The 27,522-nt window shown below is 46.6% G+C and overlaps 1 protein-coding gene across 1 annotated transcript in view; it reads left to right on the top strand.

The window, feature by feature from the left end:
- Nmt1 (N-myristoyltransferase 1) overlaps positions 1–23,184 on the top strand; it is a 64,087-nt gene extending 40,903 nt beyond the window's left edge. The window contains exons 2-12 of the mRNA XM_013031994.1: positions 637–745; positions 5,317–5,461; positions 8,073–8,191; positions 9,412–9,503; positions 11,594–11,710; positions 12,918–13,088; positions 14,100–14,208; positions 17,669–17,839; positions 18,345–18,512; positions 19,021–19,158; positions 20,037–23,184. Coding sequence (XP_012887448.1) covers positions 637–745; positions 5,317–5,461; positions 8,073–8,191; positions 9,412–9,503; positions 11,594–11,710; positions 12,918–13,088; positions 14,100–14,208; positions 17,669–17,839; positions 18,345–18,512; positions 19,021–19,158; positions 20,037–20,057 — 1,360 coding nt within the window. The 3' untranslated portion in view covers positions 20,058–23,184. The remainder of the gene's footprint in view (positions 1–636; positions 746–5,316; positions 5,462–8,072; positions 8,192–9,411; positions 9,504–11,593; positions 11,711–12,917; positions 13,089–14,099; positions 14,209–17,668; positions 17,840–18,344; positions 18,513–19,020; positions 19,159–20,036) is intronic.
- Positions 23,185–27,522: the final 4,338 nt, after the last annotated feature.

Here is a 27,522-nt window from a genome sequence, read left to right as displayed (position 1 = left end):
AAACTCAAGAAGCCTAATACAAACTATTGCTGTCTTCTTTCCTTTCCTTTCCTTTTTTCTTTTTTTTTTTGCCAGTCCTGGGAACTGAACTCCAGGCCTGGGAACTGTCTCTGAGTTTTTTTACTCAGGGCTAGCACTGTGTCTACCACTTGAGCCAAAGTGCCATTTCCTGCTTTTTTTTGTTTACATGGTACTGAGGAATTGAACCCAGGGCTTCATACAACATTCTCAGCCCCCCTGTGCTTTTTTTTTTTTTTTTTAATTTAGGATCCTAAGGAAGTTTTGGTGGTACAAGTACCCAATTGACAATTGTCATTTGGTGCCATCAGACTGACAATCTAAGGAAAATGAGTGCATAAACTAAAAGCAAGACTAGAAAAGGCCCTTTGAGACAAATAAGACATGTCTTGCACAGTGCTCCCTTCTGAGGACTGAGGGGTGGGAGTAGAGAAAACACTGCGCTTGCTGGTGTCCTTCAAATGTCCCTTCTGGGAGCTGGATTCTCGTCAGCTTCTGCAGCCAAGAAGCTTGATTAAGGAAGGTCTGTTCCACAGAAAGCCCATTGTCAAAATAGCTCAAAACAGATGATTAAAAAAAAAAAAAGCTTACATCATCAGTGTTTTCTTTGTCCTACAGAGGTTTGAGTCCAGCCAATGACACTGGAGCCAAAAAGAAGAAAAAGAAACAGAAAAAGAAGAAAGAAAAAGGCAATGAGACAGATTCAACCCAGGATCCACCTATGAAGGTAACAAGGAGTGTCTGTTTTTTGGGGACTGATTGAGATTATTTTAAGGTTAATGTGTCATTGTATAGGAACAATTTAGATCAATGATCTCTGCTGATATTACTTCAAAATGGGAGAGACTCCAGTGCTGTCCTCCACTTCCCCAGACCTTGATGATGAAACACTTTCAGTACCTTAAAAGACAGCAAGTTAGATAGTGACTCCCAAGCATGAGAAATGACAGCCCCTGCACCCCTGTTGCCTATTGCAGTGGTTCTCGGCACTCTTCATCTTGAGCAAGCAATCTGTACTGATCCAGGCCCCCAGTCCTTCCTTCAGTTTGTTCTTCAGATCAGTCCTCTTGCTTTTTGCCCAAGGTCGGCCTTAGAGAGCTATCATCTTATCTTCACCTCGGGAGTAGCCGAGATTCCTGGTGCACGTCACCACCATGGCTAGCGTTTGTTCTGCTGAAGATTTTTTATTTTTTTTTGTGACATTGGGATCAGCTTGATTTTGAAATGGAATTCTTGCTAACTTTTTTGTTGGCCTCAATCCTCCCATCTCTGCCTTCCATGTAGTTGGAATTACAGGCTTATATCTCCATGCCTGGCACAATCCACACACACACACTCTCTCTCTCTCTCTCTCTCTCTCACTCTCGCTCTCTCTCTCTCTCTCCTCTCTCCTCTCTCTCCTCTCTCTCCTCTCTCTTTTTGTTCAGGTCCCGTAGCTTGAACTCAGAGCCTAGGCACTGTCTGTGAGCTTTTTTGCTCAAGTCCAGCACATTACCACTTGAGTCATACCTTCCACTTCTGGCTCTTTTGGTGGTTAATTAGAGATAAGAGGCTTGCAGATTTTTCTGCCAGAGTTGGCTTCAAACCTCAGTCTTCAGATCTCAGCTTCCTGAGTAGCTGGGATTATAGGCATGACTACTTGCACCTTGCTAATCCTCTCCTTCCTAAAGAAGACTTCTATATAATTGTAAGCATTCTTACAATGTCATGAAAACAAGAAGTCCTGAAGTCTTTGCAAGTTGTACTAGTTGGGAGATACTGATCTATAGCCAACAAACTGAGACTAACACACTGTCATAAAACCCAGACGTATGGGGAAGGATGTTTTTGTTCCTCAAATAAAGCAACATTGCAAGAGAAACCCTTTTCTTTGAGGTAGCTCTTGTCTTCAGAGTAGGTAGGGTCGAGGCTGGGAAGGTGGCTCAGTGGTAGAGCGCTTGCCTTGCATGCATGAGGCCCTGGGTTCCATTCCTCAGCACCACATAAGCAAAAACAAAAAAGCTGGAAGTGGCGCTGTGGCTCAAGTGGTAGAGCACTAGCCTTGAGCTGAAGAGCTAAGAGACAGCACCCAGGTCCAGAGTTCAGGCCCCACGCCCGGACCCCCAAAAAAACAACACAAAAACAGGGTAGGTAGGGTGGGAAATGGTGGTGGTAAGGGACAGCTCAAAACATACATATAAGTCCATCATTTAAGCCAGCCAGTAATCCTGGTTACTCAACAGGCTGAGATCTGGAGACTGTGGTTTGAGGCCAGCCCAGGCAAGAAAATCCATGAGACTCTTATCTCCAACTAAACACCAAAAAGCTAGAAATTGAGTTGTAGCTCAAGTGGTAGAACAATAGCCTTGAGCAAAAAACAGCTCAAGAACTGTGCCTAGGTCTTGAGTTGAAGCCCCGGGACAGGAACCAAAAGGGAAAAAAGTTCTTTTAACTTTCAAATACAATTAAAAAAAAAAAATATATATATATATATATATGTACAATTACTTAGGAGAGGAACCCAAAGGCACAATGCCTATGTGCATCTATTCATATAAAACAATATTATCAAAATGAACTCCAGGAAATGGAAGCAAGAGGTTTTTTTTTCTTTGTTAATAAATTATATGTGTGTATATATGTCTGCATACATATAATTTTAAGTTGTTGTACAGAAACATTACCATTTCGCAATTCAGATAATGCATACATTTCTCTTTTTCACAGTCACACTTTCCTTTGCTTTCCCCCAATTTCCCCCTCCAAACACAACTTTTTTTTTTCTGTTTATGTGGTGCTGAGGAATTGAACCCAAGGCCTCATGCATGCAAGGCAAGCGCTCTACCACTGAGCTACCTTCCTAGCCCCAAACACAACTTTTATTATATACATTTCCACTAATTTGTAAGGATTAGAAAGCCTATATATTCTTTTCTTTTTCACTATAGTATAAATATGGAGTGAGCTGAGCACTAGTGGCTCATACCTGTAATCCTAGCTATTTAGGAAGCTGAGAGATTTCAAAGCCAGCCCAGGCAGGAAAGTCCATGAGTCTCTTATCTCCAATTAGCCACCAAAAAGCCAGAAATGGATCTGAGGCTCAAGTGGTAGAGCCCTAGTGTTGGGCAAAAAAAATTCAGAAACAGCACCTAGGCCCTGTATTCTAGCCCCAAGACTGGCACCAAAACAAAACAAACAGAAAAGCTCTCAACCAGCTTACCTTGATAGGTCCCTTCTAGGTCAGGGACCTGGAATCCAATATACACATCTTGCCCTGTCTGCTCTGCCTTAATGTGGTCAACCCCTCTACTGAAAGCTTGGTCAGGTTGTCGTCTAGTTATCAGCTTTCCCAGTGCATTCAATCAGCTCAAATCCCCTCTTAGAATTGCTTTAGAAACAGTTTACAAGAAATCTAGTCTCATTCTAGTGTATCTGTGCTTCGCTTTATGACTCAAATGTGCTTTGAAGTGAATCTCCTATCTTACTAAGACATAGCTTCAAGTAATTTTTGTGTCTTTCCAGTGCCAACTCCACCATGACAAAAGAAAAAAAATGTTAAAGCTAAGTGCTGGTGGGTCAGGCCTATAATCCTAGTTATACACAAGGCTAAGACCTGAGAATCTCTCTTTGAAGCTAGTTTGGTCAGACAAGTCTGTAACATTTATCTCCATTTAACTAGCAAGACTGTTAGAAGTAGAAGTGTGGCTCAAGTGGTCCAAGTGGTAGAGCACCAACGATGAACAAAAAACCCAAATGAGATTGTAAGGCTGAGTTCAAGCTCCAGTTTTGGCACACAGACAAAAAATGTTGTTGCCAGGTGCTGGTTGCTCACACCTGTAATCCTAGCTACCCTGGAGGCTGAGAGCTGAGAATCATGGTTCAAAGATATTCCTAGCCTACTTTTAGTTTTGAGATTTTTTTTTTTTTTTTGTCGATTGTGAGGCCTGAACTTTGGGCCTGGGCATTGTCCCCCAGCTCTTCAACTGTAGACCAGCGCTCTACTACTTGAGCCTCAGCCCCACTTCTGGCTTTTTCTGCTTATGTGTTGCTGAGGAATAGAACCGAGAGCCTCATGCATGCAAGGCAAGCACTCTACCACTGAGCCACCTTCCTAGCACCGTCTGTGAGATTCTTACCTCCAATTAACCACCAGAAAACCGGAAGTGGCGCTGTGGCTCAAGTGACAGAGTACTTACCGTGAACTGAAGAATTGAAGGACAGTGCCCAGGCCCAGAGTTCAAGCCCTATGACCAAGCAAAAAAAAAAAAAAAAAATGTTGTTGACTACCACATTAGCTATCCTCTTCCTAGGTACTTCACTTAAACCTTCTCTATCCTTACAAGGTAGGTGGGAGTCTTTCCATATAAGAGAGGTAACTTACCCAAGTTTTTTTATCAGAAATTCTAGAACCTGGTCTGTAACCAAATCTGCTATCAAAATTCATTCAGGTGCCAGGCGCCAGTGGCCCATGCGTATAATCTAGATACTTGGGCTGAGATCTGAGGTTTGCTCTTTGAAATCAACCAGGGCAATAAAGTCCATTAGACTCTTCTCTCTAGTTAACCACCAAAAAGCTGAAAGTAACTCAAGTGGTAGAGTGCTAACCTTGAGCCAGAAAAGCTCAGAGACAGTGACAAGTCCCTGTGTTCAAGTCCTAAGACGAAAAAGTATATATACACTTAGAATTTGCATGCAGAAAAGGCTGGGATTATAATTGACTTTGGCAGGTCAAAACTTCTGATGACAAGGATTATAATTAAGGAATGAGATTTTTGGGTTTTTACTTTCTATGTGTCTTTGGCTTTTTTGCATTGTTTGAACTAATCATATTTGTTTGTTGCTTACCACAAGACTAAAATGGGAACAAACCCAATAGGCAGCACCTATTTTTGTTGTTGTTTTTGTTGGTCATGGGGCTTGAACTCTGGGCTTGGGTGCTGTCCCTGTGCTCTTCAGCTCAAGGCGAGTGTTCTACCACTTGAGCCACAGCGCCACTTCTGGTTTTTGAGTGGTTTATTGGAGGTGAATCTCATGGACTTTCTTGCCCGGGCTAGCTTTGAACCATGATCCTCAGATCTCAGCCTCCTGAGTAGCTAGGATTACAGGTGTGAGCCACCGGCACCTGGCTGGCAGCACCTATTATATTAGCTCACCGTAAATCACTCTTTCTCCCTTGTATAATTTATGGCTTTGAGATTAAGATAGAGGAACCATGCCCCTTCTTTCTGAGTTGTACCCCTTAACTTTTGACCTTATAATCAATTAAAACTCTTACTAACACAATGGTCCTTTTTTTCTCTCTGACTTTTATCTGTCCAGATGAACTCTTTGCCAGCAGAGAGAATCCAGGAAATACAGAAGGCTATTGAGCTGTTCTCAGTGGGTCAGGGACCTGCCAAAACTATGGAGGAGGCCAGCAAGCGGAGTTATCAGTTCTGGGATACACAGCCTGTCCCCAAACTCGGTATGTATGTACTCTCCTCCCTAGGTGAGGGCCAGGAACAGGCTTTAGCTGTGTGCTTCTGTGGGATTCCATGCTGAATTTGTAAGGTTGGCAAGGGTCAAGCAGTTTCTTTTTTTGGCGGGGGGGCCGGTCATGGGGCCTGAACTCTGGGCCTGGGCGCTGTCCCTCAGCTCTTCAGCTCAAGGCTAGCGCTCTACCACTTGAGCCACAGCGCCACTTCCAGCTTTTTTGTTTTTGCTTATGTGGTGCTGAGGAATCGAACCCAGGGCCTCATGCATGCAAGGCAAGCGTTCTACCACTGAGCCACCTTCCTAGCCCCTCAAGTACTTTTTTAATGATTATTTTTAGAAGCTAATTTTTCAAAAAGATTATAGAAAGACTATTGTTTAGAGATCATATTGTTTCACAGAAACATATACTGAGACCAAATAATGGTTCTTTTAGTCTATCATTATCCAATACAAATTTGCAGAACAGTGTTCTGACACATGATGAGTAGAGATGTCTGCCTATGGATCTGTCTTCCCACTTAGATTTGTGAGAGACTGTTTTGTTTGTCTGGACAAATGTGTAATTCTGGAATGGTTATAGATTCTTCAGCCTTCTCCCCCTTCTCTTGGTTGATGCCATGTTTATTCAATGTAAAATAATGTGACATTTTTCTTAACGGGGGTGGTTTAACTTCAGAAGTACTATAAGTAGCTTTCATTGAGTCTTTAAAAAAAGCTATTATACACTTTTTTTTGCTGATACCAGGACTTGAATTCAGGGCCTTTAATTCACTCAGCTTGCTTGCTCAAGATGACTGCTTTACTACTTGAGCCATATACTTTCAGCCCAACTCTTTGCTGGTTCTTTTGGAGATGGAATCCCATGAACTTTTCTACCTGGGCTGGCTTTAAGCTATGATCCTCCAGGCCTCAGCTTCCTGAGTAGCTAAGGTTATAGGTCTGAGCCACTGGCACCTGGCTATAATAAGCTTCTAAAGGAATGAGACATCTAGAACTTGCAAATTGATTCCAAAAAGGATTGGGCATAGTGGAGATGCCTGTTGCCTGAGCCACAGCTAACTTGATAGCTAACCTCAGAGATTGAAGTTGACAGGAAGTTTCAGGAGTGGTTGCATGGTGGTTCTAGACTCACTAGGGATCAACTCTTTTTTTCCTCATGGCTGGGGAAGTGAGAATGTTTTACAAAAACATATTCCAACACCAAATGTAAGTAAGTGCCAGGATGTCAATATTGTTGTTCTTCCATAGAAACATGATGAGCTGCATCTGCCCGTGGTTCATCCCTGTAATCCTAGCTACTCAGGAGGCTGATCTGAGGATTGTGGTTCAAAACCAGCCCAGGCAGGAAAATCCATTAGACTCTTATCTCCCATTAACCACCAGAAAACCAGAAATGGAGCTGTGGCTCCATAGTGGTAGAGTGCTCACCTTAAGTGAAAAAGCTCTACGCAGGCCCTGAGTTCAAGCCCCATAACCAAATAATGAATGAATGAATAAATAAATAGGCAAAAACTTGCCATCAGAACATTGTATAAATTTTCATGTCTATAATTGCAGTAGCTTGGGAGGCTGAGGCAAGTTCCAGGTCAGTCTGGGTACTTAGTGACAGCTGTCTAAAGACTAAAAGAGAGAAGAAAAGAAAGAAGTTTGTTGGTAATGTCAGGCATGAACAGTGATACTCTTCGTAAAATGCAACTCTGAAGTTGTCAAGCCTTTCTCCTCCCCCACCCCTACCCCCACACTGCCTCCCTCTTCCCCACTCCAGCCCCAATAAGATTATACCACAGCTCTAAGGATAAAGTCTAGTCCTGGAGTACAGGCCCTTCAGGACTGGCCTCGGTGTCTTCTTCATCCTCATCTAGTTTCAGTTCCTCCCGTTCTTCCTTTCCAGCCTTTCCATGCTCTGGCAAAGAGGAAGATTGTGCAGGCCAGGGTGGAGCTGTTGTGTTCGAGGAAGCTTCCAGGCCACTTGGGCAGACTTGGTGATTCAGCCTAAAAGCACTTGTAGGACTCTAAACACAAAGCCAGAGCTGGCAGAACAGTTAGCTGGCCCACACTTCCCGAAGCCCAGGCTGCAGGGCCAGGATTGAGCCTGGCACCTAGAAGCCATCATCTCTCTGGCTCAGGAATGGATGCAGTGCATTGTTGTTGCTGTTGACACAAAGGCAGCCTTGTTACAACTCCTTACAAATCCCCTCACACCAGGGGTCCTGGGCTAAGACATGGCAGCCCTCCTTATACTAAATAAGAGGCAGGAAGCCCGATTAGCAAAGATAAATGTTTGTCATTCAGGAACCCAAGGGAGATTTAAAAGGATTTCCAAAAATGAGTCACCTTAGATCCTAGTGGTTGTTCTGAGTTTTTGCCATGCACTGGCCGTTAGGGGCAGAGGGTGGCCAGAGAGTAGATTTGCCATTGCCAAGTACAGAATGTTCTTCAGATGCAGGGCTCCTAGGGACAAGAAGAATTTTGCCCTGGTCAGTCTTTGAGCTTAGCCCTACCTTTCTCCTTTCCTCCCCCACCTCCAGGAGGAAGTGAGAGAGAAAGAGAAAGAAAGAGGGAGAGAGAGAGTAAGGCTTATGGCTGTGTTCTTCTTCTAGGTGAAGTAGTAAATACTCATGGTCCCGTGGAGCCTGACAAAGACAACATCCGCCAAGAACCCTACACCCTACCCCAAGGCTTCACCTGGGATGCCTTGGACCTGGGAGACCGTGGTGTGGTGAGTAGACAGGGGTCTGTAGGCTCTAGACCCCTTCCCAGGACTCTTAAGAGTTGAGCCAAGTGGGATAAACAGAATGCCTGAAGCCTGCTCAGGACTCCACAGAAATAGCATTGGACCTCTTAGCATCTGGCACATTGAAAGCTAGCCTCAGTAGGATACATTTTTGCTCATTTGTTTATTCATTCCTTTTGTGTGTGTGTGTGCCAGAACTGGGACTTAAACTCTGAACCTCACACTCTTGTTTAGTTCTTTTGCTCAAGGCTGGTGCTCTACCTCTTGAGCTATAGCTTCACTTCTGGCTTTTTTTTTTTTTTTAATGCTTAATTGGAGATAAGATTCACAGACTTTCCTACCTGAACTGGCTTCAAACAATGATCTTCAGGTCTCAGCCTCCATAGTAGCTAAAACTACAGATGTGAGCCACTGTTCCCTGGACCACTTGGATTTTAATAGCAAACAAGCCAGCAGTTGGAAATAGCTCAGAACGTTGGGAAAAAATGCCAAAATATCTTTGGGTCATATGATTCAAAACCAAATATAGCTAGGCACAAGTGGCTCACACCTATAATCCTAGCTACTCAGGAGGCTGAGATTTGAGAACTACGGTTCAAATCCAGCCTGGGAAAGAAATTCTGTGAGACTCTTATCTCCACTAAACTACCAAAAAAGCCAGAATTACAGCTCTATGGCTCAAGTGCACTAGCCTTAAACAAAAAAGCTCAGGGACAATGCCTAGGTCCTGAGTTCAAGCTCCAGGCCTGGCACAATAAAACAAACAAAAAGTATAATTGAAAGTAGCAACGATTCTCCTGAAAACAATTCCTTGACCAACCCAAAAATCACATGTCACAAGTGATAGAACACACCTGCCTAGCAAATTGATGCCCTTAACTGACCCAGTACCACAGGGGGAAAAAACAGTAGAAACCAGTAGCTCCCTCTTGGTGATGAATCAGAATAATATAGTAGTTGGTTTGTTAGATGACATTCTTGGTCTACCACTCTGTGTGAAGTCTAGAGTGTACCCTTTAGGAATTAGTTTTGCTTTACAACTAAGGGAGTTTGTTTCCCAAAAAAAATCCCCAACATGCCTGGAGTGAAGAGAATTTATGAAATTCAGGGGAGTTTGGTAGGTTACCTTGCCCTTCTGTAACATGGAGCCGCAGGATATTGGAGTTGGTCTGCCGCCTCTCAGTGAGCTCCTTATTTCTCTACAGCTGAAGGAGCTCTACACCCTCCTGAATGAGAACTATGTGGAAGATGATGACAATATGTTCCGCTTTGATTATTCCCCAGAGTTTCTTTTGTGGTGAGTTGAAAGGGCTTTCTTTTACTATTATTTTATTTTTACTTTATAAACACTAGAAGTTTCTGGCTTTTTTTTTTCTTTTGTGGTACTGGGGATTGAACTCAGCACCACATGCTTGCTAGGCGAGTGCTCTTCCACTTAAGCTACACAACGCCCCCCTTCTCCCTTCTTTTTGCTTTTTTTTTTTGATAGGGTTTTTGGCTTTTGCCTGGGCCGACTTTGGACTGTGATTCTCCTACCTCCTACTCCTCCTAAGTAGCTGGGGTCACAGCTATATACCACTATGATGCCTGGCTAGAAATTTATTTCTTGTGTTTGTTTTGTTTTGTTTTGTGCCAGTTCAGGGGCTTGATCTCAGGCCCTGGGTACTGTCCCTGAGCTGTTTTTACCACTTGAGCTATAGCTTCACTTCTGGCTTTTGGTGTGTTTAATTGGAGATAAGAGCCTCATGGATTTTCCTGCCCGCAAGCTTTAACTGTGATCCTTAGATCTCAGCCTCTTTTATAACTAGGATTACAGGTGTGAGCCACCAGTGCCCGGCAGAAGGGTCATTTTAAATCCAGTTTCTTAGTGTGCTCATTTGTGTGCAAGTAGCCTTGCCTGGCTAAGCTGTCTGCCTACTTGAGTCATGTTTAACTTCCAGGAAAAGCTGGATAGGGTGATATCCAGCCTGTAATCCCAGCTGGCTAGTAGTCTGAGGAAGAAGTTCAAGGCCAGCCTGGCCAGCTTACCAAGATGCTGTATCAAAAAATATTTTAAAAGGGCTGGATAGCTCAGTGATAGAAGGCTTACTTTATAGGCATGAGACTCTGGGTTCAGTCCCCAGTTACATCAAAAGAAAAAAACAATGTAGGAAGATAGAGATTTGGAACTGAAATAAAGAAGCCTACCTAAAAAGGGAAGGAAAAGCAGAATAGACAGGCAGAAAGATGCCTGGAGAAGGAGCTCCCAATCACAAGACCCACTGGGCTCCTTGAATCAAAATGAACATAAAGAGCCAGGTATGGGATACATGCTTTTATTTGAGAGACAGAGACAGGTGAATCACAAGTTTAAGGCCAGCCTAGATTATGTGGTAAGATCCAGTCACAAGAGGATTTTTTTTGTTGTTGGTCATAGGGCTTGAACTTGAGGCCTGGGTGCTGTCCTTCAGTTCTTCTGCTTAAGGTTGAGTTCTACCACTTTGAGCCACAGCACCACTTCTGGTTTTCTGGTGGTTAATTGGAGATAAGAGTATCATGGACTTTTCTGCCTGGGATGGCTTTGAACCACAATCCTCAGAGATCTTTGCTTCCTGAGTAGGTAGGATTGGATTATAGGCATGAGCCACTGGCACCTGACTCAAAAGACTTTTTTTTTTTTTTTTTAAAGAAAGAAGGGCTGGGAAGGTGGCTCAGTGGTAGAGTGCTTGCCTTGCATGCATGAGGCCCTAAGTTTGATTCCTCAGCACCACATAAGCAGAAAAAGCCAGAAGTGGTGCTGTGGGTCAAGGGGTAGGGCACTAGCCTTGAGCTGAAGAGCAGAGGGACAGAGTCCAGGTCCAGAGTTCAGGCCCCATGACTGGCAAAAAAAAAAAAAAGAAAGAAATCTTAGCTATTCAGAAGGCTGAAGACTCAGGATCACAGTTTGAAGCCAGCCAAGGCAGAACAGTCCATGAGATTGCATCTCCAGTTAACCAGCACAATGCTAGGCTGAAGGCATGGTTCAAGTGGTAGAGTGCCAGTTGTGAGAAAGCAAGCTGATAGAGTGTGAGCCCTGGAGTTCAAGCCTCAGTATCAGCACACACACACAGACACACACACACACACACACACAGGGCAGGGAGCGGGGAGAAAAGTAGAGAGGAATTGGATCAGGCATGAAATCCTCAGTATGACAGCCTTGTTTTGGTGAGTAAGGCCAAGTGGGCTGAGCATTGAGAAATGGCTATGGCAGGATTCCATTTGTTTCCAGGAAGGCTTGGCCCTAAAGAGAATTAAGCTATTAATCTCTAGGGAAGTGGTAGTGCCAGACTTGAACCAAACATGGCTCTGTAGTCCAAAAAGCTATCCAGCTGCTACAAAGAGCACCAACCCTTGTATCTTTTCCAGGGCTCTCCGGCCTCCAGGATGGCTCCCCCAGTGGCACTGTGGGGTTCGAGTGGTCTCAAGTCGGAAACTGGTTGGGTTCATTAGTGCCATCCCAGCAAATATCCACATCTATGACACGTAAGCATCCTTGCCGCACTTCCCTGTACACAACTTCATTGGGGAGAGAGGAACAGTAAGCTACATGAGCCTCATGAAAAGAAGAGGGAAGAGCCCAGTACTGGAAAAGCAAACTCCTCACTCCTATGAGCAGCATGTCTTGCTCATTTGTGACTAGTTGTTTGTCTGTGACCTGGGCTGGGAAGTGCTGGCCCACTACTACTGTGCTCCTGGCCTAGTCACACGTCATGCTCATAAACAGCTTCAAAAATTGAAGCCAGGGCTGGAAATTTGGCTTAGTGGTAAAGTCTTTGCCTAGTATGCATGAAGTCCTGGGTTTGATTCCTCAGTACTACATAAACAGAAAAAGCTGTAAGTGGCACTGTAGCTCAAGTGGTGGAATGCTAGCCTTAAGCAAAAAGAAGCTCAGGGGCAGTGCATAGGCCCTGAGAGCAAGTTCTAGGACTGGCCAAAAAATAAAAAAAAAAATTAAAAAAAAATCAAAGCCATTGTGACCCAAATTCAGATGTCCATTGGGGCCTTCGATCTCTGTTGTTCATTTTCCCTTGAAATAGCACAGCTGTCTGCCAGTCTTCTGGGTTTATATTCTGTAGATTCTTTTTTTTTCTTTTTTCTTTTTTTTTTTTTTGTGTGTTGGTATGGGGCTTGAACTCTTGGCCTGGGCGCTGTCCCTGAGCTCTTCAGCTCAAGGCTAGTGCTCTACCACTTGAGTCACAGCCACTTCCGATTTTCTGGTGGTTTATTGGAGATAAAGAGTCTCTAGGACTTTCCTACCTGGGTTGGCTGTGAACTGCAATCCTCAGATCTCAGCCTCCTGAGTAGCTAGAATTACAAGCGGGAGCCACCAGCACCCGGCAAGCTGTAGATTCTTGTGGGAATCCAAATCCTTGGGTTCCTGGGCTGGCTTCCTGAATGCTACAGGTAGGGTTCCCCAGTCCACTCTTGGGGATTCACAGAGAGTTGATGGTACCTTCAGGTAAAGGCATTTATAGCACCCTACTTCCCTTTGTAAATGGGGTCCATGTGGAGGCAAGGCTGCCTGGCAGAAGCTGGTAGAGTAGTGAGAGAGAGCCTAGTACTGACTGCTGAGCGCAGGTGGCATCTAAATGCACACTTGTGCTGAAGTTCCCCCTTCCAGTTCAGCTCCACATGCTGGAAGACATTACCAGTATTTGTGATGTCATTGGCATTTCCCCTCACTCCTCAGAGAGAAGAAGATGGTGGAGATCAACTTCCTGTGTGTTCATAAGAAGCTACGCTCCAAGAGGGTGGCTCCAGTGCTGATCCGAGAGATAACCCGAAGGGTCCACCTGGAGGGCATTTTCCAGGCTGTTTACACTGCCGGGGTGGTGTTGCCAAAGCCTGTTGGCACCTGCAGGTAAAAATCTTGGTTCAGGTCCTATAAATGCAGGTGTCCTGTTCCAGTTGCAGAGTTAATGTCACCATAAGGTGCAGTCCTACGCCTCTGCTCCAGATATGCACTGGACCAGTTCTAGTTGCTAGTGTCTGGTGGGCTGGTGGATGGGGAGCATGATAGGGAGCAGACTTGGAAAGAAGTTAGCCATTCTCAGCTCCTGAAGTTACTGCCATTTAGAGATGGGGGCAGGCTGGGCATCAGTGGCTCATGCCGGTAATCCTAGCTATTCAGGAGACTGTGATCTGAGGATCAAGGTTCAAAACCAGCCTGGAAAGGAAAGACCATGAGTCTCTTATCTCCAATAAACCACTTAGAAAACCAGAAGTGGTGCTGTGGCTCAAGTGGTAGAGTGCTATCCTTGAGCTGAAACGCTGAGAGTCAGCGCCCAGGCTCAGAGTTCAAGCCCCTTGACTGGTGGGGAAAAAATAGAGATGGGAGCAGGGAGCAAAACCTGGGTTTTGACAGAAAATGTCCTAAAGTTTTAAGTAGTTAGCTCAAATATGTTTTGAATATTGTGTGAGTCAGAGTTTGTCTGATCTCCATGTGATCTAATGACAACCTCTGTCTTAGAAAGTTTTTGGAAATAATTGAATAAAATCTTTGCCTAGAAAACTGGAAAATAAAAACACCAGGTGAATGCAGAAGAGGAGGAAGGAGGAGGGTAAGCAGATCTGCCAATCTTTTGGCATGACTGTCAGTCTTCCCACTGACTTGATTCCCAGTGAAAGTATGCACTCACCAGATAACTTCTGTAATAAGGGAATGGCTTTTGAAATTGAGAAAGGAAAATAGCCGGGGCGGGGGGAAAATCAGAAAAGCAGCTCTGCATTCACCCTGGAAGGGGCAGGGTAGATGCCAGAATCCAAGCAAGCCCTGATGTGTCTCTCACGCCACCTGCTGGCCATCCTTGCCACTGTCCTCTCTAGCAGCCCACATTATCTGAAGACAGACAGGACCTTTATGTCTCCACAGGTACTGGCATCGGTCCCTAAATCCACGGAAGCTGATTGAAGTGAAGTTCTCCCACCTGAGCAGAAATATGACCATGCAGCGCACCATGAAGCTCTACCGACTGCCAGAGGCCAGTGGTGCTGCTAGGCGGGGAGTAGGGGCAGACAGAAACAGAAAACCCAGTCTCAGCAGGAAGGAGCAGGGCAGAGGGTGGGGAAGTGCCATGCTTACCTGACTGGTGAGCTAGCCTATAGTCTCCAGATTCTTTTTTTTCCTGTTTATTTTAGTTTGATTTTTCTTGATTCTGCTGAGTCTGCCTGGGCTTGTTTCTCTGCCATCTGTTGATAAGCTCAAAGAAACCCCTGTTCTCTAATATTAGCCTGCCAGGCATAAGTAGGAAAGATGAATCCACTAACTGAATCTTCACACATGGACTTATCAAATACATCCAAGAGCCCAGTGAACCTGAACCTGTTCCATGTGGCCTAAGCTTGTGAGAAAAGCCCACATTTCTAATCCTAATCCCCCCGCTTGGACACTGAGGAACTGGTAGTCTGCAACAAGCTGGTTTTCTGTTCTTGTTCTCAGTCTGTTTCCCAAAGCAACAAGTATTCCTGTTGTCCGGCTGTGCCTAGCTTCAGGACCCTGAAGTGGGGAGTGGGAAACCCCTTCTCTTGCCTTGGAGCACTTCTACTCTGCTGTCCTCACAGTGACCAACCACCACCTGCTGTGCAATACAGAGGGCTGTAGTGCCCAGAGCTGCCCCTGGCCACCTGCTTACCCCAGCATGGGGCTAATCTGCCACTGGATTGGGGTCATTAGAGTCCCATCTGGAGAATGCAACAGCACGTTTACAAATTGCCAAAAACAGATTTGGGAAACTGGCTGTGGTTGTGTATGACTGGAATTCCAGTGCTTGGGAGGGTGAGGCCGAGAGGATTGAGAATTCTAGACCAGGGCTACATGGTATACTGTATCTCAAAACAAAACCCAAAGGGTTGAGAGAACTAGGCACTGGTGGCTCATGCCCATGATCCTAGCTACTCTGGAGGCTGAGATCTTAGCCAGCCCAAATAGAAAGTCCACAAGACTTATCTCCAGTTAACTACCCCCAAAAAAGCCAGAAATGAAGGTGTGGCTCAAGTAGTAGACTGCTAGCCTTGAGCATAAAGAGGCTCAGAACAGCATTCAGGCTCTGAGTTTAAGCCTCAGGACTAGTGTGTATACACACACACACACACCCAGCAGCCTGAGCAGAGTCCAAGCAGCTCTTATCTCTAACTTCCACAAAGCTATGGCTCAAGTGGTAGCCCTCCAGCTTTGAGCTAAAAAGCTAAAGGACAGTGCAGGTCCTGAGTTCAAGCCTTAGTAGGTGTTTTCTCCCCTGTGTTACAATGGCCAGTGTGCCCTATGTTTCAGGCAGGCAAAGAGCCATGTTGAAATGCTCTAGATCTGTTTTGATGTGGAGAGCCTACTGTGGCTGCGTTTTCAGCCCATAATTTGAGGTGTCACTGTGTGGCTGCCATATAGGATAAGGCACTTAAGTATTCCCTGAAGAGATCCGGGTTCGTAAGGATTTTTATTCTTTTCTTTTTGTCAGTCCTAGGGCTTGAACTCAGGGCCTGGGCACTGCCTCTGAGCTTCTTTTGCTCAAGGCTAGCATTCTACCACTTGTGCCACAGTGCTACTTCCAGCTTTTTCTGCTTATGTGGTACTGAGGAATCAAACCCAGGGCTTCATGCATATTAGGCAATCACTCTACCAGTAAGCCACATTCCCAGATCCTATTTTATTTTATTTTATTTTTGTTGGTCATGGGGCTTGAACTCTGGGCCTGGGCACTATCCCTGAGCTCTGTAACTCAAGGCAAGCGCTCTACCTCTTGAGCCACAGCTCTACTTCCCATTTTCTGGTAGTTAATTAGGATAAGAGTCTCAACCGCTTTCCTTCCCTGGCTGCCTTTGAACTGTGATCCTCAGATCTCAGCCTCCTATGGAGCTAGATTTACAGGTGTGCATTTCCTGTGGTGCACCTGACTACTAAGAAATTTTATAGGTTAGAAGTCCAGAACTGACGTTTTAAAAACAATCCCTGCCCTGAGAAAGAGTTTTGTCAGGCAGTGACAAACATATCAACAATGACTGCACTGTTTTCCATTTGGCACAGCCCTACCTTTGTCCACCTCTGGGATGATAAATCCTAGTATTTGCTCAATGGGATCATGTGGTTTCCTTCCATGGAATCTTTTTTTTTTTTTTTTTAAGAAAAAGCAACAATTGGTGCAGGGTGTGGTTATTATACATGCCTGTAACTCCAGCAGATACAGAAAGGAAAACAGAAGCCCTATCTAAAAAATGAAAAAAAGATGGGGGGAGGGCTGGAGGTATGGCTCAAGTAGTACTAGCAAGCCAAAGGTCCAGAGGTCCTGAGTTTAAACCCCAGTACCATCGAGAGAGAGAGAGAGAGAGAGAGAGAAGGCCAGTGTGTGTAAGGGGGTGGTGATTGATTTAATTGAAATCCTGGGAGCTGGGTGCCTTTCTTTTGAATTCATCTGGCTGCAGTGTCCTGCCAGGGGCACTGCCAGTGCTGCAGTCTCTCTGGGATGTGATATGTAGAGTAGAGGGACCTGAATGTAGGAAGGCAGCTACTTCTCAGTGTGAGGAGGCTCTGATTATTCCAGGAGGCTGGTTTGCTTGCTTGCTTGCTTGCTTGCTTGCTTGCTTCCTTCCTTCCTTCTTTCTTTCTTTTTGCCGGTGTCTTTCTTTCTTTCTCTCTCTCTTTCTTTCTTTCTTTCTTTTTGCCGGTCGTGGGCTTGAACTCTGGGGCTAGGCACTGTCCCTCAGCTTTTCAGCTCAAGGCTAGCACTCTACCACTTGAGCCACAGCACCACTTCCAGCCTTTTTCTGTTTTTGTGGTGCTGAGGAATCAAACCCAGGGCCTCATGCATGCAAGGGAAGCACTCTACCACTGAGCCACCTTCCCAGCCCTCCAAGAGGCTTAGGATATGCCCAGGGGATAATGGGAAGTCTCAGACACATCCTGGAAGCAGGCAGGATTTCTCTCAGTCATGATGCTGCCAACATATTTTGTCATGAGGACAGGCCTACCTTGTAAGATGCTTAACAGCAACCCTATCTTCTACCTGCTTGATGCCAGTAGTACTCCTCCTCTAGTTGTAAGCAGCAGAAATGTCTTCAGATGGTGCTAAATTGCTCTTGGGTGACAACATCCTCCCAGTTGAGAACTACAGTTAGGCAAATGGAAGGTATTGCCGGAAAGACCAACTGGTCTGGAGGGTAGAGGCTCTTGTGTTTCATGGGGAGTAAAACAGGGAGGGCTCAAGGGCCCATGTGAGGACAGCCTGGGTCACATAGATGAGAGAGATTGATCCAACAGCTTCAGCCTGGATGGCAGCCATGCTGATGAGAGAAAGGGCCAAAAGAGCTGTAGAGGCTGGATCAAGCTGAGTCTATGCCCAAGGTACTGGGGAAAATGCTGAGGATGACCAAAGATTCTCTCTTGAGGGTCTGGGAGGACAGATCAGAGTGACGGGCAGATCTACCTCTGACACCTTCTTTTCTGTTTTCCAGACTCCCAAGACAGCTGGGCTGCGACCAATGGAAAAAAAGGACATTCCAGTAGTGCACCAGCTGCTCACCAGGTACTTGAAGCAGTTTCACCTCACGCCAGTTATGAGCCAGGAGGAGGTAGAGCACTGGTTCTACCCCCAGGAGAACATCATTGACACTTTTGTGGTAGAGGTAAGTCAAGGAATGGTTCCTAGAGAGGTGGCCCCCTGAAGCACCTAGGCTCCTCAGTACCCAGTGTTGGCACTCTAGGCTTCTTGGTCCTTCTGTGTTTGGTCATCTAAAAGGCAGGGCATTATAGGTTATGTTTGGTGAAAACTTTGGCCTGGCTTGAGCCTCCTGGCCCCTAACAGAAGAATAGAAGAACTTGTTTGTCTAGGTGAGTCTTTGCTGCTCTGTGTGTCCCACATGGGAGATCCAGTCTGGGCCATGAGAACCATTAGAAGAGGTGCCTGGCAATGCTCAGCCAGAAAGAGGACTAGCTTAGTGCAGAGCCCAGTCCAGCTCCGTCCTCAAGTGCCCTCAGCCAGAGTATTTCCGCTCCCTGCATGTCTGGTTCCAGTTTCCATCATTCAGCTAGAGAGCAAAGCTGCTTGGGGGTGATGTGTAGGAGATCATGGTGCTTCTGGTCTACACTCATTGTGCATGTGTGACAATGCCTTTATTGTCTTCCCTTCAGAATGCTAACGGTGAGGTGACAGATTTCCTGAGCTTTTATACACTTCCCTCCACCATCATGAACCATCCAACCCACAAGAGTCTAAAAGCTGCTTATTCTTTCTACAATGTTCATACCCAGACCCCTCTTCTAGACCTCATGAGCGACGCCCTTGTTCTCGCCAAAATGGTAAGAAGCAGGCCAGAGGGTCTCAGTGATAAAAGATGAGGGAAGGGAGCAGTGGTAAGCACATCTTCCGATAGACCCCTGCTCACAGCCCCTCATCCTCCTGATCTTAGGCACGGTCCCAGGAGTTTTCAGCCCCAAACTAAAAGCTAGGAGAAGCCGGGCACCGGTGGCTCATGCCTGTAATCCTAGCTACTCAGGAGGCTGATATCTGAGGATCACAGTTCAAAGCCAGCCCAGGCAGAAAAGTCCGTGAGACTCTTATCTCCAGTAAACCACCAGAAAACAGTAAGTGGCCCTGAGGCTCAAGTGGTAGAGAGCTTGCCTGAAGAGCTCAGGGATAGCATCCAGGCCCAGAGGTCAAGCCCCACGTCTGACAAAAAAAAAAAAAGCTAGGAGAGTAAGGAGTACACCAAGAATCTGAGAGTCAGGTCACCAATGGCATGACAACAGAGAGGTAGGACATGGTCTTTTTCTGTTTTCACCTGTTCTTTCTTCTGTTGCCCTGCAGAAAGGGTTTGATGTGTTTAATGCACTGGATCTCATGGAGAACAAAACGTTCCTGGAGAAGCTCAAGTTCGGCATAGGGGATGGCAACTTGCAGTATTACCTGTACAATTGGAAGTGTCCCAGCATGGGGGCTGAGAAGGTATGAGTGGTGCAGCCAGAAGTTAGGCTTGCCAGAGAGCTGGAATCTCCAGCAAAAATACCCAGTGGCTCATGCTTGTAATCCCACCTACTCAGGAAGCTAAGATCTGAGGATAGAGGTTCAAAACTAGCCTGGGCAGAAAAGTCTATGAGACTTTGCAATTAATCATAGAAAAAGCCAGAAGTGGAGCTGTGGCCCAAGTGGTAGAGTGTTAGCCTTGAGCAAAGGAGCTCAGGAACAGCATCCAGGCCCAGAGTTCAAGCCCTAGGACTGGCAAAAAAAAAAAAGCCATGGGTCTGGGATGCAGCATTGGTCTGGGCCCTGGTGTTTGGGCCCTTGGACAATGACCTGCACGTGATTCCCCTCTCTGCAGTGGGTGAGGATGGCAAAGGCCCAGGCCCTCAAGCCTCACAGAATTAGGAAGCTTGTCTCTGGTTCTTTTTCCCACCAACTGAGAGCCACCTGTTTGGCTGTGACAGAACATTCTACACTGCCTGAAGAAACTAGAAGTCTGGAGTCTATGGATCTGTCTTTTCTGTCCTGGGCTGCCGCCCTCAGTGCAGCATGTTCCTTCTTAGCCCTTCATCTTCCAGCTCCTTAGAACAGCCTGGGGATATGGGTATCATATCCCCATTTATAGACATTTATGGAATGCTGTCCTTTGGCCTTATATCCTTGAGATGCTGCCATTGCTTTCCTTGAAGGACCAGGAAAAGTATAAACCTGGTGTAGAGATGAGGTCAGAGGCCTGCTGGGCTCAGTATAAGCCTTCCCACAGCAAGAGGGTTGTTTTGTGAGTTCAGTGGACCTCACGCCCGGGTGGGGAGGCAGGAGAATCCTAGAAGCTGACAACTCAACTCTCCCATTGGCTCTCCTAGGTTGGACTGGTGTTACAGTAACCAATCACCAGTGAGATTCTGGATAAAGCCACTGAAAATTCAAACCAGGAAATGGAACCCCACCACTTGTTGGTCCAACTTTTCACAAACGTGAGAATCCCTGGCAAAGGGAACAGAACTGAACCGGCTTTACCAAACCGCCATCGAACTTGACAATTGTATTACAATGGCGTAGGCTGCGTGATGTCACCTCTGGCCATGTCTCTGGTTCTCCCTGTTTTCTAATTAATCACATCCTCATGCAGCCGTGATCAAGGGAATGTAACTGCTGAAAACTAGCTCGTGATTGGCATATTATGGAGTTAACGGGTGAATAATAAAAGTATATATATATTATATATATAAATATTTTAAATATCTTTCATGTTCCAAATGTACAAGGAGGTTTGATCTCTAATGAGAAGCTGAATCCAGTCATTCCTCAGAATTAGAACCTAAAGGCAGTGGTGGACAGACATACTGGCACAGTTCACTGTTCCTTCAGAAGCAGGCATTAGCTTTTTTCGGGAGGGCACTTCCTCCGGTTCCCCTTTGGAATCAGCTGGATGAACTGGCTTTAATTGGGGAGGGAAGAGGAAGGACTCTGCCACCTTGGGAGAGGGCTCAGATCTCTCAGGATGAAAGGTGGAGCCCCTGGGTGGGGCTGATCCTTGGCAAGGCTCTTCCTGCAGGGCTCAGCCCTTTTCTGCACTCTGAGACTGAGCAGTGGGGACAATCATGGAAGCAGATTTCATTAATCAAATAAGTTCCTTTTCCACCCCTGAGGCCTGCTCCCTCTGGGAGGTCATCCTGCCAAGTGACTTAAAAGGGCTCTTAAGCCAGCTGTTGCCAACCTTACAGGAATGTGTCCTCTGTGAGAATTTGCCTTTCTACTGCCCAGAGTGACTGGCAGTTTGAAGAGGACCTTGAACCTCCTTGTAGCATCTGGAACCTTGTGAAGACCACATCAGTGCAAGCCCTACTTAGCACCCTGCTCTCCCCAGGGTGGCTAGGCAGAGATGACATAGGCTGATACCCAGGCCCTTCCAGCCCCAGCGCCTGGCCTGTGCCTTCTAGCCCATCAGCCATCTCTTGCTCTACTCCTCTCTGTGTCTCCATTCTAGGACACAAAGCCACAGTGACAGCAAGAAGTGGGGACTTGGCAACATTGCCATTGTCTAAGTCTGGTTTTCACTGATGATATTTTGTGAATTTTTGTGGTGGTAGTGATGGGTATGGATGCTGCCAATTTCTCCAGAAGTAACTGAGCCTCTGATCACATGGTGGCCCATGTCGGCATTCTTCAATGGTATTCAGCCAAGTGGCCTGGGAGGATCAGGTTCAGGCTGTGAACTATCTGCCAGCCACATCAGCCTGCTCTAGGAGAAAACCCCTGGGGGACAACATGATGTGTGTCATCTCAGTGTGTGGTATGGAGTTTCCTTTCTGTTTCACCTTTTGGCTTCTTGAAGGGGAAGAAATACTTAGCCAGGAGTCAGGCTCAGCTTCATCCCACAAATGGAAGCCACACTCTACAGGCCAACCAGGATTTGCTTCCGGCTATAGATTCTGGTGTGGTTTGCCAGAGGTTGATTCTGCAGTCTCCAAAGCTTGAGGAAATTGTGTATGTGGGATGGGGCTGTAGCTCCATGGAAAGCTTCCCGCTTTCTGCAGACTGCTGCTAGAGGCAGCAGCTCTTATGGGGTGGATTCTCATCACAGGGTCTTGGAGGCCTTGTTTCTCCCCACTGTCCTGTGCTGAAAACTACAGGCACCAGTGAAGGTGGCTGACCTTTGACTCCAAGATACCCAGACCAAAGAAGCTGCTGTTCTCGGCAAGATGCACAGAGTTCCAGCAGAGTTCCAGACAGGAGTCAGAGTCTGAGACTTCAGACTTGGTGCCCCAAGGGCCAGAGTGCTCAATCTGCTCAGGCCTCTAAGACATCAAAGAACAAGTGCTTTAGTCTTTCCTACCTTAGGCGGGACCTGAAACTTGATCACTTCTGAGCCAGGTTCAGGCTTCATTTGTCTCTAAAATATTCTCTGGAACGAGCTCTAATTTGGTTGGCTCTGGTCATGGGATGGCTGCTCTAAAAGAAACATCTTCTGGCAACTGTCTCTTCCCCAAAGTCAGGCAGCCTGCCCCTGGGACTCTTATTTCCTTGTGTGAGGGCCAGCCAGGTCTGCAGGAGTCGGCTCGGGAGCTTCTTTTTTATCCTGACCTTCTCTGGCTTCTTCACTCAGCCCCTTCTGGAATTTGGGGCCAGAGAGCACCATCGTGGCATTCAGGGCTACCTTGCAGGAGCTGTGTAGTATGGAGGCCTCAAAACTGACTTCAACCAAACAAGGCAGGATCCTAAGACCTCCCAGCCAACTGGCTCCTAGCAGCTACTGTGAGAAGGCCTCTCGGGCCTGGCCCCCATTCTCTGCCACACAGTCTTTGCTGCTGAGTTCCAAAGACCATCCTGTCCTCTGAAGTGAGTCCATTTTCCTAGTCTGTAGGGAGAGAGCCAGGTAGAGAAGAGACCTCGGTCTGGAATGAGGCCTACATAAGACTTGTTTTCCCCACGCATGCATGTTTCCAAAGATGCAGGTGTCTGAAGGCTGGCTCGGGGCAAGCACTCCAACTCCTGTTTTTCAATGGGAAGTTTCAGGCTTGCCTGCAAATTCCTTTTATCTGCCCTTCCCTGCTTACTTGCTAGCTCTCTGAAGCCCAGAGGTGGTGTCTCTATGGTCTTGAATTCTTTCCTTAAAGATGACTAGCACTTGGTGAGCCTGAGGGCCTGAAGGCCCTGGACAGTTTGACAGTTCAGAAGAAAGAAAGAGGTCAGGAGTGTTTAGGGTAACCCACGGCCTGGTCTTACCTGCCTCAGAACCAGAGGACACCCAGGCCTCAGTTTTGCAGGCAGGCCTGCAACACACCATCTTGGAGGCTATTTAGGACAATTTCATTTAAAAACAAACTCAAAAACATTGGCAAGCAGGTGCCACACCTTGGGACAGGGAGAGGGGAAGCTGCACCTTTTTGTCTTGGCTTTTCTTTTGGCTGTAGGGGGGCATCCATTTCCAGGGTTGGGGAGGTAATACCAAATGCATTGTTGTTCTCAGTACATCTCACTTGTTTCTAATAAAGGAAGCAGCTGAACAAACTGATCTCCTGGTATTCCTCCGGTTAGCAGGTGGCAGTGACACAGATGGAGTCTTGGGGCCTCTGCTAGAACAAGGGTGACAAGAAAGACCACCTGGGATCACAGTGCAAAGCTAGCTTTGAAAGGCCTTCCTTTGTCAAGGCTGAGAGAAGTAACCTGGTCTAGGTTAGCACCAAGCACTTTAGCAAAGGAGCTGACCAGACCCACCCTCCAAATCCCCCCTCAGGGCAGGTCAGCAGTGGCTCCTGCCACTATGTCCAGATGTCATATCAATTTGGGCCACCAATAAGGTAGTTTGTTTTAAAAGCCACCAGGAGGCGCTGTACTGATTTTTAATATAGATTGATAAATACATTTTTTTAAACTGTGGGTTTGAACTCAGGGCTTCATGCTTGTTACTACTTGAGCCACATCTCCAGCCTTTTTTTTTTTGTCCATCATGGGGCCTGAACTCTGGGCTTAGGCGCTGTCCCTCAGCTCTTCAGCTCAAGGCTAGCACTCTACCACTTGAGCCACAGTGCCACTTCCAGCTTTTTCTGCTTATGTGGTGCTGAGGAATTGAACCCAGGGCCTCATGGAAGCAAGGTAAGCACTCTACCACTGAGCCACCTTCCCAGCCCTCTCCAGGCCTTTTTGTCTTTGTTTTTCAAATAGGATCTTGTGCTATGCTCAGGCTAAGCTGGACTGTGATCCTTCTATTTACTTTTTTCTGTATAAGTGGGATCACAGACATAATTACCACCATACCCAGCTCTGGAAATGAGGTCTTACTTTTTTACCAAAAACCATGATATAACCTATCTCCACCTTGTGAGTATCTAGAATTACAGACTTGAGCCACCCTGCCCAGCTATTTTGTTTTTGTACTGAGTCAACAAGCTAGTATTGGGGCTCAAGCCAAAAGTCTCATACTCTGCTTTTTAGTTTATGGCTGGGGCTCCATCACTTCTTTGATAAAGGAATTTCTAGTGCCAGGTACTGGTGGCTCTCACTTGTAATCCTAGCAGGTTTGGGGGCTGAGATCTGAAGCTCCCAGTTCAAAGTCAGCATAAGCAAGAAAGTCTGAGACTCCTACCTCTAGTTAGCTAGCAAAAGAGCCAGAAGCGGAGCTGTGGCTCAAATGGTAGAGCACTATCCTTGAGGAAAAAAAGCTCAGGGACAGTGCCAGGCCCAGAGTTTAAACCCCAGGTACAACAGGTAGACACACACACACAATCTGAGATTTGTCTGCCCCAGCTGGCTTCAGACTGTGATCCTGTTTTCTGCCTTCTAATATTGCTAGAATTAAAGGCACAAGCCACCAGTGCCCAGATAAAACCAGGAGTTTGCACATGCTGGCTGGGCACTGTACCACCAAGCCCTAGGAGGAATGCTTTTAAATTAAACATTGTAGATTGTGGGACCCTACAACTGCACTTACTCTTCCCATTCCCCAAATTCTCATTCTTTTAAACTTTTCATCCATGCCCTGACCCCATAATCCTTCTCTGTACCCCCATGCCATGGACAGTCCTCCTGTCTCCTTCCAGGAAATCTAAGACAACCCAAGACCGTCCTTACACTTCCTAAGCTCTCTCTGTCCCAGCCCCCCAACTTGATCAGATCACTGGCTCTTGAAGGCTCAAGTTTCACTCCTCCCCTTAAAAGTTTTGTCTGGGCCCAGTGCCCATAGCTCAAGACTGTAATTTAGCTACTCAGGAGGCTGAGATCTGAGGATTTGCAGTTCAAAGCCAGCCCAGGCAGGAAAAATCCATGAAACTCTTATCTATAATAAACCACTCAGAAAACTGGAAGTGGCTCTGTGGCTCCAGTGGGAGAGTGCTTGCCTTAAGCTGAAGAGCTCAGGGGCAGTGCCCAGGCCTAGAGTTCAAGCTCCTAGACCGACCAAAAAAAAAAAAAAGCTTTTTCTGGGAGAATACAGCCCTGTGGGTAACCTCCTGGACCCAGGATCTCCAGAACTGAAACAGATTTTTCCTTTGCCTCCACTTCCCATCCTCAGTTCCTGTCATTTTCCTGACCTTAAGGACTGTGGTCCTTTGATGAGATTTGTCAGCTATAGACTCATTCTAGCCATCAACCCTGTCTCTTGTTACCCAAAACCAAGAGAAGCAAAGTAGGGGCTCATGGGCTGGCAAGGTGTCCCAGTGATAAAGTGCTTGCTTTGCATGCATGAGGCCCTGGGTTCGATTCCTCAGCACTACATAAGCAGAAAAATTGGAAGTAGCACTGTGGTTCAAGTGGTAGAGCACTAGCACTGAGCTGAAGAGCTGAGGGACAGAGTGCAGGCCCCATGACCGACAAAAAAAAAAAAAGAAGTAGGGGCTCAGGCCCAGGTCTGGTGTACACCTAACAGGATCCTCAGCTGGCCCCTGACCTGAGCCCTGTGGGAACCAAAAAACTCATATTCTTTATATACTATAAAACTGGACTTGGCCCAGGGGCTAGTGGCTCATGCCTATAATCCTAGCTACTCAGGAGGCTGAGGATTGTGGTTCTAAGCCAGACAGGGCCAGAACGTCCAGAGAGGCTATCTCCAGTTAATCCCATGAGACTTATCTCTGGTTAATCACAGAAAAAGCTGGAAGTGTGGCTCAAGTGGTAGATATGTTAGCTTTGAGCACAAAAAGGCTCAGGGGGGGCTGGGAAGGTGGCTCAGTGGTAGAGTGCTTACCTTGCATGCTTGAGGCCCTGGGTTCGATTCCTCAGCACCACATAAGCAAAAAGAAAAAAGCCAGAAGTGGCGCTGTGGCTCAAGTGGTAGAGTGCTGGCCTTGATCTGAAGAGCTGAGGGACAGTGCCCAGGCCCAGAGTTCAGACCCCATGACCGGACCCAAAAAAAAAAAAGGCTCAGGGGCAGCATTCAGGTCCTGAGTTCAAGCCCTAGGACCAGCCCAAAAATAAAAAAACTGGAATTCGGGCTGGGAAGTTGGCTCAGTGGTAGAGTGCTTCCCTTGCATGCATAAGGCCCTGGGTTTGATTCCTCAGCACCACATAAACAGAAAAAGCTGGAAGTTGCTTGTGGCTCAGGTGGTAGAGTGCTAGCCTTGAGCTGAAGAGCTGAGGGACAATGTCCAGGCCCAGAGTTCAGGCCCCATGACTGGCAAAAAAAAAAAAAAAAAAGGAATTGGATTGGGCTGCTTCCCATCTTGAAGCTGCAGTTTGGCTGCCTGGTCCTCCTGACAAGCACCAAGGGCCTGGGCTGGCCAGCCCATTCCTTCCAGGCTGCCTTAGACCCTGGTCATCCTTTTTAAACACAAATTCATCAGTACCAAATAACACTACCAGGAACCAAGAGTAAGGAGAAGCCAGCACTTCCAGCCTCAGGTCTTGGAGCTATAGGAAGGTATATACTGCCCTGGGGTCTTTTTTTTTTTTTTTGGTCATAAGGCTTGAACTCTGGGCCTGAGCACTGTCCCTCAGCTCTTCAGCACAAGGCAAGTGCTCTACTGCTTGAGCCACAGTGCCACTGCCTGCCCTGGGCTCTTGTTCCTTTGGGCTTGGGGCCAAGCTCGGACCCTCCCCCCTACCAGGCTGTCAGGCTCTCTGCCCTGTCCCAAACAGGTGCTGTTGCCTGGTAGGACCTAAAATACCATAGTTCTGTCTTTAGTTAGTAGTGTGTGTGTGTGTACACGCACAAATTCTGGGGCTTGAACGCAAGGCCTGGACATTGTTCCTTTTTTGCTCAAGGCTGACACTGCAATTTGAGCCACAGCTCCATTTCTGGTTTTGTTTTTTGTTTTGGTAGTTAATTGGAAATGAGTTTTTGCCCAGGCTGGCTTCAAACCAGGATCCTCAGATCTCAAACCCCTGAGTAGCTAGGATAACAGGTAAGCCACGTGCCTTCCTCAGCTAGTCTCATAAAAAGCCCATTTGTGACAGCTTTGGGCCCAGGATTTTCTCTTCCTGTCACCTGGTGTCTCCCACTTTTCCTGGCACTGTTACAGAGGCTGACAGACTGCCATTTTCCAGGCCTGTAGTTCCAAAGCTGGTTGGCTAGTAGAAAGTAGCTCATAGTCTTGGGATATGTCCTCCTGAATAGACAGAGACCTCAAGCCAGCTTAGCCTGGAAAATAGTATCTCAGGGCCCTGCCTTTCTCCCCCATTTAAGGTCACTCATATGTGGCAGGAAACATGACCTTGTAAATTAGTGTACTCATTCTTTTTTTTTTGTCGGTCGTGGGGCTTGAACAGTGTACTCATTCTTGCAATACTGGTGGTAACTGCTTAAGCCAAGAGCAAGGGTCAAGGCTATTTTGAGCCATGACATCTCCTGTGGTGACTGCCATTGTCTCTGCTGTCTTTAGGTCAGGCGCTCTGGGGGAAGAGGCCCAAGGGACG

The sequence above is a fragment of the Dipodomys ordii genome, unplaced genomic scaffold (genome assembly GCF_000151885.1).
Source record: "Dipodomys ordii isolate 6190 unplaced genomic scaffold, Dord_2.0 Scaffold147, whole genome shotgun sequence".
NCBI classification, from domain to species: Eukaryota; Metazoa; Chordata; class Mammalia; order Rodentia; family Heteromyidae; genus Dipodomys; species Dipodomys ordii.
Note: the sequence above shows the minus strand (reverse complement) of the source record. Positions and strands in the feature narration are given on the sequence as shown.